General features: G+C 23.7%; 1 protein-coding gene across 1 annotated transcript; it reads right to left on the bottom strand.

Moving 5' to 3' along the window:
* Positions 1-842: 842 nt before the first annotated feature.
* LOC119677051 (elongation of very long chain fatty acids protein AAEL008004-like) lies at positions 843-14,110 on the bottom strand. The gene is made up of 4 exons (XM_038088319.1): positions 13,860-14,110; positions 2,065-2,255; positions 1,871-1,951; positions 843-851 (listed from the first exon to the last, which is right to left on the bottom strand). Exons 1-4 carry the CDS (start codon positions 14,002-14,004, stop codon positions 843-845), a joined length of 426 nt encoding a protein of 141 aa, XP_037944247.1. The 5' UTR covers positions 14,005-14,110.
* Positions 14,111-16,516: the final 2,406 nt, after the last annotated feature.

Here is a 16,516-nt window from a genome sequence, read left to right as displayed (position 1 = left end):
TAAATTTTATTAATATATAATTATGTAAATTGAAGTAAATAACAATGTTTCTTTAATAATAACATTTGAATTTATTAATATGTCTGTTGAAATTAGAAGTCTCTCTAAAAAAAAACCCCAGAGTTTATACTAACAATCTAATTTGATGTTTATTTTACTACTACATACAGTGAAATTAATGGTAAAAAATGTAAAACACTTTTTAATTAAGTAATAAATTTTTATTCATGAATAATAAAATAAAAACAACTAATCAAACTCAACCAATTAAAAAATTTGTTATTTAGCAATAATTTTAATTTAGCAATAATAATTTAATATATTCTACAAGTCGTATGAGTGAAAAAATTTTGCAATATTTGATAAGATGTAAAGTTCTTTTAATAACAATAATAGAAATAAAAAATTGATTATTTTACAATAAACAAAATATACTGTATATTACTACTATGTACTTATTAAGTAAACACAAGGTAAATTAATTATGTACAATGTATATATAATTATGTTATTTTTTATTAATGATGTAAGGTACTCAGTTGTTTGAGATAAAAACTAAAATTTTCTGAAGAGTAAATAAAAACACATTAATTAATATTATTAATTAATTACTTATCGCGTATCGACATCACTAATTTGTATTATTTGCCAAAGATTTTATTCGCTATATTTAAGTTGGAACTTCAATTTAAATTAAAAAGATATGTGCATTTAATAAAAATATTTATTATCAAATTTCAATTTGTTTATCATAAATTATTAAAACTATTATTTTCAGTCCATCAAATTCATTAATAGTTAAAGTGTTGAGCAGATTTTATTCACTTTATTTAAGTTGGAATTTACTTGAACTTAAATTATAAAGATATGAGCATTTAATAATAATATTTATTAATAAAATCTCGATTTGTTGTTAATAAATTATTAGAATTATTATTCTCAGTCTATCAAATTCATTAATGCTTAAAGTGTTGAGCAGGTAACAACTGAAAATGATTTATGTTTCATTTCTTTATTTCTATGTGGATTTTAAATGATCAAGTATAATGTACGTATTATAATTTTCATAAATTATACATATAATTAGACACAATTAAGAATTTTGCATATTGCGAATATTCAAAAATAAATGCGAAATTTAATTAGAATCTTTATAACTTGATTTTATTTTAATTTTTATATTGCGAAATTTAAATACACGAAATCTGCTCATTTCGTCTGATAATAAAATTGAATCATTTTATCTATGAAAGCCAGACACGCTTATAAAAATAATTTACTATCACCGGCAAATGTGACTGGTTTCAGATCAATTCAAAGCAATAATTTGATAATCGAATGATTGTTTGCAAAATAGCAAAATTAAAAATACGAAACGACTTTTACTGAAATTCAAACCAAATCCGTTGATGAGCAAAATATTGCCAAAAACAATTTGACATGAACAACAACAACAACAATAACAACAATAAAGAAATTGAATATTTATAGTCAATGTATCGCACAAAAGAGATTTACTTTTTAACCAAAAAACATGCTTTTGTCGAAGACTCAACAGATAAAAAGATAAAAGTAAAAGAAAAAATCCGCACACAAGTTGACCATGAAAATATGTGGCAAGAAATGTTGCAATCTCGTGCAGAAATTCCAAACAAAAAATCACCAGTTAGGAGACCAGTCAGAACCACAATATTGAAATCATATGATAAGCTTGCGAATTTCCGCCTAGAATCGTTACTTGTTACTTGGCTAAGTTAAAAACAAAAGTTGTTCGACGACTCTTATGCAATAAGCTTAAATGCTTACTCGTATTTATTTGGTACTTTTTTTTCAGAGATGTATAATAATAAGTGCTTAATGAATAACTTACCCGCTTTGACATGGGGCCATCTGAATAGTCCACCGGTTGACATTTCAGGTTATAATAATTTAACCAACCAGCCATCAAGTGCTAAGAAAGGCAAAGAACATAAATTATAAATAAATTATTTAAATAATTTTTGCATATTATAAATATAGTTTTGCTTAATTTATCTAACAGATACTCGCGTGTAGAGAGCTTACCTCGTAGAACATGTAAGCGCTTAGCGCTACTTGAAATGCGTTGTAGATAACGAGGGTACGTCGTAGTTGGAAAGGTTTTCTGTCGCGCATGAAAAATGGTCCTATCACTAAAACCCACGATAAATAAATACCAACAAGACCAAAAGTGTACAGAGGATGTTCCATTAAGGGAAAACGTTTCGATCGAGGATCTGAAAAATAAAAGTTAAAAAAAAATTTTAATTACTATATAAAAACTAAACTGTATTAGTAATATTGTATATTATATACTCGTAATTATACATTTTAACAGATACAGTAGACTATTTGCGAATTTTGGAATAAGTAATTATGAAAATTGCAGTTGACAAATTTATTACAAAACTTATATCTGGAAAAATGGTTATTAAAATATTTAGATAGAAAATGAGAAATTTGCATGTCAAGGAAACATTGAGATAAAAGTGATTATATCGTATTTTAGCGCAATTATAATGAAAGAGATGCAATTTTTGTTAGAAAGAAAAAATTCTTTAAAACATTTTTAGCTTGTAAAATTATTTATAGTTTTATCAAATATCAATATTTATGAAATTTTGTAAATGGTTATTAAAAATGTAACATATTTTAATAGTTAGCAATTTTTGTCAATTAATTAATTTATAAATTTCAACATTTCTAATACTTCTGCAAAAATTTCTCAGGTGATATGAAAAGTGATGTGTCATATCTTGAATACATAAATATTATTATGTCTACTATTAAGGTAATATATTGTAGATTTTGACTATAAGATACAAAATTTTTTGTAATATTTCTTTCAACCAGTTATTAACTAAAACATTGGAGCAATTTGAAATGCAATGATAGTAAAAAGTGTTATACAATTATCATAAACAGTAATTTTCACTGTATTAAGAAACATGTTTAGTTTTACTATTTATTTGAATAGTTGAGTAAAATTAAGTATAACACGAATATTTGCCATTAAGAAATATAAGAAATTTATGTATATTCGAATTAAGATATTTCATATAACAAGAAGCTAGATAGTTAGTTAGATATTTACATGTAACATTCATAATTATAATGGTTAAAAATACTAATTTTAAACGTTGGGAACTTACATGAAAATTGCAATTATTAAAATGACTGATCTGAGCAAATGGACTTAATCTAAATTTTCTGTTCATATACTTATGAATTTTATAAAATTGAATTTGTAATTTTATTTTAATTAACACACACTACTATTTTCAATTTACATTCTTGAATAATTTTATTTTATAAACTGATATGTAATAAATACATTTCGAACTTAATATATTGCCAAGGAAGTATTTACAATTTGCATGTAATAAAGATTTGATTTAAATAAAATAGAAAAACGACTTATAAATATTGTAAATAAGATGAGAATTTGCTCAACATTGCATATATTATACAATATATTAATTAATACATTACTTAAAGACAAGGAAATAAATACCAAAATAAAAAGTAAACGTAGACAATTTGTTTGTATTAAGAAAAGCAGTGTTGACGTTATTACAAATTATACTTAGAGTTGCAATCTGGTATATCTTTTCTACTTTCTCTGAATACTATACTTTATGATTGTTTCAGAATGACGTAAGTTCACAGCTTCCTTATGCGAGAGTTTGCTGTACAGGCGGGAAATTTACTTGGATTGTAATCGACATACAATATATCTTTTACTAGAACTAAAAGTTGTTGTTTGTATAAAACAACAAGTAACTAAAGTATGCTTATTGCTTTGTTTCAATAATCTCTAATAATCACTATTACAGTATGCATATAAGTTACAAATGCAAATGACCACTATGTTTATTATAAAACAATTAATTATAACTTAATTGTTATTTGAATAACAAATCACTTTAAATAAATACCTAACTACCTATTATTTTTGTTAGAAAGTATAATTATTGATTTAATGTAAAACTAATGTAAAACTAACTCCGACCTAAAGTTCTACTTTAGGTCACAAGAAATCTAACTATAGTTGACTTGCTAACTGTATGAGGACAACTTTGTGAGGCAGTGAGCGAAACAATAGTACCTAGTTAAGAAGTAACGAAATGGTTATTATATATAAGTTGTAAAGGAAACTGAGTTATTGTACAAAAAACAATCCTAATTTATGTCATTCTCATTATTAAATACAATCAAAACGATTTAAAGATAACTAAATAAATAATAAATAAATGAAAATAACTAAAAAATTATTACAGAAACTCTAACAGGGCATTTGTGGTTGAAATTTCATCTTATAGAAATCGAAACTTGCTCTGATAAGACTTGTGAGTGTTATAAGAATAATAACTGCTAGCAGTTTACCCGTCACTGTAACACAAACAAAAGAAATACCTTAGTGGGCATGTTTTAACAGTTAAGGAAAAAAAGATTCGGTAACGTAGGTTCAATACTACAATTTATCAAGAAAAGTGATCTTAGAGATATAATATGAATCTTGTAAAGAAACACAATTTATCTCAAGAAAGCAATGTAAAATCTACCAACTTTGGAATAATGATCAATCATTTCGATAACCTCATTCAAATGAACATAAAGCTAACTTATGGATCTAAAGTATAAAATCTACTGTTTTTAGAAAGTATATAACGATAGCTTTAACTTTCTCTAAGTATTAATAAGCATAAGAATATATGCGCAAAATATGGCTTTAATAATATGGCTTTTTATGGCTTTAAAATAAATATTTAATAAGATTTAATGTAAACTCGATTTGAGAAAATAATGGTAATGTGGTATAAAAATAGTAATCAGTTAAATATTAAAATGAAGAACTAACTGAAACCATTTTAACTGTTTCTGACAGACACAGGATTTAATAAGGTACGAGCAGCTAAAGGCATTACTCTTAAATTTAATCATATGTAGATTAAATTATATTAATTAAAATTACTTGAAGTTCTGATGTTATCGTATGATTTTATAAGTATTTACAAGAATTTGGCAAAACTCTTGGTAGAAGTTATAAATAACACGCAATTATAATAACACACATTCTATAGGGTCTCTATATACCTATGTAAAAAATTCTATTCTTAAGTTTTAAATAAAATTTTAGTAATGGTAGTAATTTTTCAAAAACATGGCAATGAAACATGGTTTTTGTTTTTTTTATCCCGTTGTTTAAAAAAAAGATAGTAGTCAAAACCAGTTTACTAAAGACTACATAAAAGATTTTATGTTTTAAGAGATATACGAAAGATGGTTGCCAACCCACTTAGTCCAATAAAGTTCACTGTGCTAATACTCAGATAAAACTGCAAGATTGCGAACTTAGTGGTTTATATCTTAAAATTAGAGTAAATAAAAATGTAATGTGAACAAATTAAAATTTTATCTACATCATATACATAAAAATATATATATTATGTATTAAAAATGCATTTATTTACACTTGGTTCGAACATAGTGAAAGATAATGATTGTTTTGATTGTCACATTTAAATAAAATGATCCTAATAACGCAAATAATAAACTAGTAGTAATTAATTTGTTATTGTGCACAAAAATTCTAAGAAAAACACTTAGTGAAAATAACTTAGTGAAAATAAATTAATAGATATATGAACATTACAAACTGCTAGAGATTTCGCCTTGTAATGTACTTATATAATTTTAAGTAAAGGAATAACACTTAAATTAAATTCAGCAAAATATAATATATAATGCTGTTATACATGATATTGTTTTGTATTACTAAAAAATAAATTAAAATTTTTGTTGGGAATCTTAATACTTGAACTCCATTCAAGAATATTTTAAAACTTTTCTAAAATTAAATATATTTGATAAAGTCCCATATATTTGATAAAGATTTAAAATAAACTAGCGATGGGTTAAAATGTTTACTATGGGTTCCATAAAAAATAATTCCATTGGAACTATTATGCATTTTAAATTAGAAAAGTGTAATTCACTGTTGTATATTAATAAGGGGACATTATCAACACAAATGTTAATAATATTCAGTTAATTTAAAAATAAATATACTATAATTTAAAAATATATAATTTATGGAGATTACTACTTTTACAACAATAAATTGGATAATTTGTTTATAATATATAACACAAACATATGTAACGATAATTATAAAGAATATTTTATTATATAAAGCACATTTCTTGTAATTTATGAGTAAAATGAAAAATTTTATAATTTGCAGTTTTGTTATTTTGATTATTTTTAAATTCCATCAAACTAATTATTTTCATTACAATTTAAAATGTGATAAAAATTCTACTTCCACAAGCCTTAAGTATAAAATCTTGTACTGCATCTACACAACCAAATATTACTCAAGTGCAATTAACAACTTTTGTTGAATTGAATTAATTTTCTATTAAAAATCTTATCATTTACTAACCGAATCACTGTGCTACACTCCTTTTATTTCCAAATAATTGAATAGTTGAGCATGATTTCGTTAGAAATCTTAAAACGTTGAAATAGTATGGAATTATTATTTATTATATATTATAAACATAAAACGGAATTATTTCCATTAATGAAATTAAGTGAGAAGTTATAGGTTAAATCGATATATTACATGAATGAAAAATATTAATATAGATTGAAAAATTGGTAATTGCTCCAAAAAACAAAAAATAAAATTCGTTTAAGTAAAATAAATAGTATAAATCGATACTAAATTCAGGAAAATGAAATTAAATGTTTAAAAGATCAAAGGTGTCTATTATTTATTATATTGCAACATTTACTTGAAGTAAAATATATGTGATAATATTTAAACTTTATTATATTCTTTATAAAAATTATAAAAAAATACATTACGTTTATATAAAATAATGAAACATCTCAATATTGGTATAATTAATTAATATAAAGTCATATACGAAAACTTTTACTATAAAAGTGTGTTCAAAGTAATATTTATTATTGTATAGAAGTTCTATAATATGATGCTCTCTCTTTCTCTATAAGTGACGAGCTAATGGCGTAGGCCGTTTACATTAAAAACAAATGATTTTAATGTACACTTATCAAGTAAAATTAATTAATTATGTAGAGCATAAGTATTAATTTCTGTGGAATGACAGCTTTCTATGATTTTCTAGTTTTATGTTAAGTAATTAACCTTCACTGTGCCTCATACTTCACCTGCTGACTTCTTTAATAGAGAAATATATTTTATGCATAGTTTTAGTAATTAAAATAATAAGTTGTAAAAGGCACTAAATATTAAAAATTCAATATCAATTTAAACTAGAACTTTTGTCAAACTTAATCTCAGGAATAAATGCAATTCCATTAATAATAAAATCGAATTATATGAAGTGAATTGAAAAAAAACAGGAGTTAAAAAATTTGCTAAACTTGTAATAATAATTATGTTGATAATTATAAAATAAGTTTATTTAAAAAATATATACATTTGGTATACATTTGGGTATTTGGAAATACTGGAAACATCTGTATGATCAGCCAAAAATTCAATTAATTAAAATAATATAAAAGAATTTTAATTGTTGTAGTTCTCTACTTTTCGATATATTTAAAAAAAAATATATATGTTATTATTTAATAAATGATTTCTTAATTATTAAAAAATTATAATCATAAAATTTAACTGTGTTTAAAAAACTATTTTCCAATTCATCTTTAATTTGTATATATATTTTTTAATCATAGCGTAAACAAAATTTAGTTTATGTTTAATGCAAAGACATAAAATTAAATTTATTTGTTTTTGGGTTTTTTTATCGAATAATTTAAAGATTCTTTAACTTAGTGCCAACTTTACTGTTTGTTTTAATAGCTAATATGCAGAATTAATGTTTTTTTCAATAAAATTATTATAATTTTTTCCGCTTTTAAGGTTTCTGTAGTACAGTAGTATAGCAGAGATCTAAAAGAAAACCTTAAGTAAAGTTTTTTGATCATTAACTTTAAACTTGAAAATTTTGCATGCGCTACTGCCTTAACTTCTGCTAAGCTAAAACTACAAAACATGTTAACATTAAAGCTATGGCCTTGGCAATGCCAATAGTATTTTTGACAATTATTAACGTAATTAAACAGACATATTTACAAAGTTCAGATATTATTTTTTTTATAACTGCGTATAGTGTGTGCATTTAAGCATGTTATGCAGTTATTTTTTTTATTTATTTAAATTTTTTCTGTTTATAGTGAAGTACATTATGATTTTGATGTAGAAAAGGTCAATGATATTAAAATAAAAGTAATAATATATTTTATTCTACTCTACTAGAATTACTTTAGTTTTTGTTTATATTTTACGTCAGCCACATGCTTACATATGTTAATGTGAGTTATTTATACAAAAGACTTAAGACACAAACTTGCTACAAATTCTGTCTAGTAAACAAATATTAGTGTGTTGATGGTTGGCCTTTACTATTTATTGTATATTCCTTGAGCATATATCTTACATGGCTTTTGTTTTTTGTAAATTTTATTTATTTTTAGTTAACTGTTGTATGCTGTACATAAAAATTAAAATTTTAAAAAAATGTTTCAATAATTTCGGTTTTGAAATTGTTGATTTCAAAAATGAAGACAACCAAGTAATTACATTTAAGCAAAAAAAAAGTAGAGATAGTAAAGGTAAAAATAGAAAACGGAAAACATAGACTGAAATGAATATTTTCTCTATATACATTGTTAATTATTTATTATTTTTTTATTCATTTGTTTTCATTTATTTACTGCATTTTGGCAATTTGATTGCTACAGTTTGATTCTAAAAATCATATACCTATGAAGTTAATCTAATAATTAAATGGAATAATTCTAATAACATGTTAATTTGTGTCATTTTTAAATGTACTTTTAAAGGCAAATTCAAAAATTAGTTAAACTTATGAAGACTAACATAAAAAAGAATATGATATTTTCAACTATAAAAAATTAGAACAGAGAATATGCGGTATAATTTACACATATATATTTTTTTTCGACTAATTATTGTTATATTAAACTTTAATTAAAACCAAATAATGCTAATAGTCTGCATAATTTGTCAGGTGATATGGTTTATTTTTTATTAGATAAAATATACTAAAAACAATTAGCAATTTTTCAGAAATTTCCGAAATGATTTTATTTATTTCAAAGAGAATTTTTAAAATGTATTATATATTCACAAATAAATTAAATTATTTTAATATCTTTCTATTAAATTTCTGATCTATTATACATTAATACACTTCTAAAATATTTATGAAAGAATGTGACTAGGTATATTAGACAAGGCAAAAAACGAATTTTTTCCAGAGTCATCCTGGTCGACACAAAGCTGTACAAATTTCGTTCCTATTCTATGACCCTATGATGAGAGAACTCAAAGAACATGTGGTAAACCAAGTTCACTAAAACGTCTTTAATAAGATGGTAAAGTGTTCAAAATTTATTTCAAAAAAGATTTATTGTACACTTTTATAGCGCTATATTTATCATACTTTGCAAAAACGATGTATTTTTTAAAAGTTTAATGAGTAATATAAATGTTCACAAAAAATAATAGAATTCCTAACTGTTGATGGATGCAAAAATTTGTCATATAACTCATTTATTAGTATAGAAATATATATTTGTATAGTTTATCTGAAGACAGTCAAAACTACAGGGAGAAGTAAAAACATTGGGATATTAATATGAAATTAATGAGAAATTAATATCCAATTTGAAAGATAAAAGTACATTTATATAGCAGTCTAGACTAGAAGCATATGTCCACTTAAACGCCTTCAGTCATACCAATTTCAAGCACTCAAAAGAGTCGTGAGAATACTATGACACATCAGGTCGATAGAGTTATATAGAGATTTCCGTATAGAAAATTTAGTTATAAACATAGCGACAAGACGTTGTAACTTTTAACATAATTAATTTGCATTCAAACACTACTCACTAAATATGCAGTTATGCGGTTCTGATATCATAGTGCTGAATCATAGATTTATGATAAATATGAACAAAATCTGTGAAACGATTTTATTTAGAAATTCATGTAGTAGGTATTTTTCAATTTATTTTATTATTTCTACATGAATATACTTAAATAATTTGTAATATGAATTTGTAAATAATAATAGTTATTGATTTTGAATTAGTTAATTATATTGAATAAAAACATTTCCAATGAATGATATAAATAATACTAACAATCCAAACATATCGACAGTTATGGAGACCCTTTTAAACCACTTCGTATCCTTCAGCGTGTAAACTACTTCTTTAAGTTCTTATGAACTTAAGCAATTCCTTACATGAATTAAAACAAAAGTAAATAAAAATATATAATGTGACACAGTTATTACAGTAAGAAAAATATATATGCTCATTTCAGTATAAATTATTAAAAATAACTATGTATTTTAGCTACATGCATGAGCTGAAAATATTCCTAATTAAAAAAAGTGCTATCAAACGAATCAAAACCTTTATATTTAAACAATTTTTTTATTTTATCTTATTCATATATATAAATTGATTTTTAATTATTTCATTTATAATATTTATTTAAATTTTATATAAAAAATGTGCGATAGTATTACTCCTAACTGGGGATATTTGTTATTCTTATAATTACCAAACAAAAAGTAAACATAAATAATTAAATATTGTAAAAAAAAACATTTATTACTAAAAAAAATTTTTGACCTCAAAAGTTTGTACTTAATATTCGAGTATATTACTGGTATTTTGGGTCTAGGTTCATTAACTCTTAATAGCAAGATATGAAACTTTCATTTTAAAAGGTTTTTACTCATAAACTTTTTGACTTTATTCGGCAGCTATTATCAAAGGTGAGATAAAATATAATTAAAATGTTATATTATATAAATATTATGTAAACATGGTAGATATAAAAAATGAAATGAGAAATATAAATTATAAATTTCATTATCTATGATACTTTTGTTTATCTGTTCAACAAATTGATATATTTTTGAATAGATTTATAAAGTCATTTTAAATATATTAATTCATGGGTTTACAATACAGTTCAGTTAAGTAATATTATATATTAAAAATGGAAAACTAAATTTTTATTTAATGTTATTGTTATTGGATAGAATTTTCTTTGATATATTATGTCTCGGTAAGTGCTAAAAATGTATGCCTTTACAATTGCTTGAATCAAGAAATCACCTTCTAAGGTTAAGGCATTTTAAATTGAAACACTTATGAAACAATATTATAGCTCTCTAACAAAAAAAATATCTGAAGTTTAAAAAAATGCACATTAATGATTAAATAAGTTATTAAAAAATATAAATTTTTTATTAATTTTGTTATATTTTCTTTTAGAATTTATTTTTTTTGACTAGAAAAATTTATAAATTGTCTAGAACACAAATTTTTTATAACAAAATTTAAATAGATAATACTAGCTTCAAGATCAAGAAAGAATCAAGAAATCACCTTCTAAGGGCCTTAACCTTAAATTTTAAATTGAAACACTTATGAAACAATATTATAGTTCTCTAACAAAAAAAATATCTGAATTTTAAATAAATGCACATTAATGATTAAATAAGTTATTAAAAAATATAAATTTTTTATTAATTTTGTTATATTTTCTTTTAGAACTTATTTTTTTTGACTAGAAAAATTTATAAATTGTCTAGAACACAAATTTTTTATAACAAAATTTAAATAGAAAATACTAGCTTAATTCTAATTTTAGGTATGTTACTATTTCCATTCTAATAGAGAAAGACTTAATATATTAATTATGTTGAAAATGGTTTATTTAAATTTAAGCTACGATGAGTTAAATTTCCAAAATTTTTTCCCAACATTTAGAAAAACAAGGAAAAATTTGGTTTTGGTTTTATTGAAATTTCAATAATTTACTTCAATAATATCAATTACTTTTACAATAATTAATTTTTTTCTTCTTATTTACTTAATTTTATTAGTAATATAATAATTTTCATATAATTATATAAGCCTAAAAGCTAACAGGAATACTAAGAAGAAATAGAAATAACTAAGAAATAAATAGCCAAATGAAGTGCATATGTTAAATAATAACAATATATTTAAGACTAACAATCAAATAGACACACATCACCGAGTTAATTTATTTTATAATTAAGAATATATATAATTTACTTATGTAGGAGTTCATGCGACGCAAAGGGTAATTGTTCAAGGAGACACTTGGATATAAGTCTTTTATTCATAAAAGGATAAAGGATCATTCCATTGAATAACTTTATTCAAAACTAATAATATGAGCAGGTTAAGTTAACCTAGTAAAAATTATATATTAACTATGATTCAGTACCCAAATAAATAAATATATATATATACATATATGTGTATGTTATTAATTCCTATCTGCAATATTTGAGGTGTTTGAAATTACAGTTGGCAGTTTAATACTATAATATACTTTTGATCAAATTCTTTTCAATGGAAATTTTCGCCTTCCAATGAATGCTAGAAAGATTTAAGGTGAGCATAACAGAAAAATTGGAAAATTTGTTTTATATAGTCTCCGATTTAGTTAGTTATAATTGTCTCACTAAAATAACTCTATATTTGCCATACTACGAAGATTGAAACAAGTCTATTCATAAATTAAATTCAGATGAAGAGTAGCAGTTTTTTTTTGTTTACAATTCAATTTTATATAAGTAATTTAAATATTGTTTTATAATACACTGACTTTCTAATGCTTATATACAATATAAATAAGAATTTTTGGCAGTGAAACTGTATCAATAATATAAATTTAAGTTAAACAATTATTAAAATTGAATAAAATTAATTTACTAGAATAAACGTAGACTTAATAAAAATTGCGCTTTTTAAAATTTGGTGAGGAAAAATAATATTAAAATCTTCAAATCATGGCATTTAATAAATGCTTTAAGTTCCTCTCACTTGGTATTGAACAATTATTCTTCATTAATTATTTAAGTTTTTATGAAACTAAACTCTTCTAATAATTACTTGTAATTAATGTGTAATAAAAACAAGTCATTGTTTACATTAACAAGTGATATCTATTATAAACTAAATATAAATTTGTAGTTAATAGCTTTGCTTTTTTACTAATACATATCAAATAACTATTGATTGTCAATATTAAATATTAACTTATTTCAATTAATCAGTTTAGCTGCATTTGCCTAACTGGTATTTTATTTGTCGGACTAATGCAATTTCACGTTTAGATATTTTTTATTTTTCAATAAAATTGAATTACCATACAAAAGTAATAAATTTAGTAAATCATATGAATGAAATAGTAATTGCACAGTTTTAAAAGGGGCTTTTTTTCAAACAAAAGCAAATAAATTGTCTATTATAGAATAAAGAAAAATCATATTATTGAGTGAGACAATATTTAAGGAAATTTTTATAAATTGAAATGAATATATTTTTTAAAGAAATCTAGTTTTTATGAGTGGATAAAATGTCACATAAAATGTCACGCAAGTGGTTTAATTATCTCAGTTCACACACCATTTGAATAAATGCGGAAATAAATAACAAATGAATTCAATAATATCAATAAAAGTTGTATTCGAATCAAATAAGAAAATGTTCTTAAGCAGAATAATTACTAGAACTGGTCTTATGACATTCTTAACATAATTTACATGGCGTATTTTCTAAGGTAAACTACTTCCTTCAACATCTTTACTTATTGTATAAATAAAGAATTTTCTGCTAATTCAAAAAGAATGAAGTCTAATGAATTAAAGTGTTCGTTTTTTCTAGTTTTTGCACAGTTTCTTAATCATACATACCTCCATAGTCCTCTTCGACCAATTGATAGTATCTTTGTATTAATCCAGTATAGTTTCTTGTGATATGATGCGTTTTGAATTCATCAAATGCAATATTGACAATCTCAGCAGCCATATCAAAACGTGAAGTAATATTGCTATTCATTTTGTTTTACTTGTTTTTATTTTTTGTGTGAAATTATAATAAAAATACGTTGCGTTATATTTGAATACGAAACACTTTTTTTATATATGTATTTATTTAAAACCACTAAGGAAACATACAAAATTTCCTTTTAATTGATATTTTTAATTTTAATTGATAATTTTTTAATAATTATATTTGAAACCGTTCTCAGGCAGTGCTATATAAGCATTTTACTGAAAATTCACAAATTTCTAACACAAAAAACCGTTTCTTCTTCAATTTAAAATCGAAACAAACGTTTTTTTTAAATATTTTCGTTTTAAGTATCAACTAAATCAATTAAAATTGATTTTATAATAATCTTACACCCTCTGTTCTTAATAACCGTAAAGAAAATTTAGTCTAATATATATAATATTTAATTGAACCGCGCCATACGATAGTTTATGCTCAACTGAATGCAAAACTTCTCGGTGTTCACAAGATAAAATAAAATTTTGCGCTGCGCTCAAGACTTACTTTACAAAAACAAAGCAAACAACGACTAAAATATTAACTTGCAAAAGACTCAAACAACATTTCGAGCAACAATAACAAACACTAACAACACAAACAACACCAACGACTGACAAAGCTGAGCGCAGCATACAACACCAACAACAACACACTAATAAAGCGCTAGTGGCAACACACATTAATATGTGCGTTCAATATATTTTTCAATAATTTTTTTTGTTGTTTCGGAAGTCGAGGCGACATCTTAAGCTTAATATGAGCTTTGATATAGAAGCTTTACACTCACGTCATTTGTATAAGTGTGAGTATTTGTGGTAACCAATACAAACAAGATATTCACACATTTGAGTTGGTAAATAAATCAACAATGAATCCCTTTTAAATGGCTTTTCGCAGTGAATTCATCAAAGCTTCGCAAAAATACAACAACGGCTCACGAAGGTGGTTGGTTTTTATTTGTATTAGTGTTGTTGATTTACTCGCAAGTACTTGTTGACTTAGTTGTTGGTGTGACTGATAACTTAGTGGCTTAATTTAATCTTTTCAAAGTTTAAAGTGAAACACGTTTTGTTTATTATTTATACCGGATGTAAAATTCGTACGTAATTTGTTTGTACAATGTTTCTAAAACGGAAATCTATTTACTACAGTTTAAAAAGAATTATTTTTGTACACTTTATCTTTAACATAAAATAGATAAGCGGTCATTTGAAATTTCGTTAATTTATGTTTGCAAACTTAAATTATTTAATATTTTTAACACATTTTTGTTTTTAATGATTAGATTATGTTATATTAAATGGCTATAAAATCTCCTTTTCAGGGCTCCACGTACTTGCTAAAATTATTTAGACGCTTGCATTAATTAACTGCAATTATATCATCATAATTGTATAAATTTAAATAATATTTATTGCTGATTTAAATATTTTAATAATAACACTTATATCTGAGAAAATTCAAAAAAATTGTAAATAATTTGAAAAATTACTTCTTATTACTAGTAAAAATGTAACTCTTTCAAATATATAGTACATATTTAATTTGATTTGTATATACTAAAAGCAGCAATGACTAAATAATGTGTGTATACAAAACTTTAATACCTTAATGTTACTGAAAAAAAAGCTAGCAAATGTTGTAGGTTAGGTTAGATCCTTAAAATTTAGTTAGACTTATTAGTCCTTGTATTATCGTATAATGAAAACTCAAAAGTTTAAAAACCCACCTGAACCTTGAAATGCTTTTTAGAAAGATTTGCTGAAGTTACCCTTTACCTCAAAAAGAAAGCCCTTAAAATAGTAAAATCGCGCTATAGTAAACTCTTTTGCTGGGCAGTTACAAAGCAGATGTGAGGTACTTTCATAGTCCTCTGAACTAACATACCACAAGACTCAACAAAAGTTTGCATGACACCAACGATATGTACTGATTATTTAAATGTTCTGAGTGATTACCTGAAGCAGTCCGACTGATGATAAAGTAACGAAATCTTAAACTACTTCAAATTCTCGTGTTGCAATCAAAAACTGTTCGATGTAAATTGAACTGATCTCAAGATCTTTAAAGCAGCATGACTGCGTGATGTTTCTATTAAATATATCTATTAAATATATTTATATATCCACTTCCAGATAAGGTATAGCTTACCTAATAGCGATCACTTTAGGCTGAAAAACAACCCAATGATCAAGAAGCCTATAATAATAATATTGAATAATATAGATTTATGTAATATATTGTATATTATTATTAAAAAAATCTCAATAGGTTTATTACTTTAATAATTGCAATATTGTAATTAAATATAAGCAAGATATAGTAGCCAAATATACATTTAATATATTAATTTCGAAAATGGTTCTTAAACCACTTCAATAATGCTTCGATAATTATATAAGATCATAAATATTGGATTTATTAATAAAATATGTATGTTAATGTGAGTTGAAACTTATGTGTTATAAGTTAAACTGAAAAAAAAACACGAATAAATTCTAGAGACTAACACAAA

This window comes from Teleopsis dalmanni, chromosome 2, assembly GCF_002237135.1.
Source record: "Teleopsis dalmanni isolate 2A chromosome 2, ASM223713v2, whole genome shotgun sequence".
NCBI classification, from domain to species: Eukaryota; Metazoa; Arthropoda; class Insecta; order Diptera; family Diopsidae; genus Teleopsis; species Teleopsis dalmanni.
Note: the sequence above shows the minus strand (reverse complement) of the source record. Positions and strands in the feature narration are given on the sequence as shown.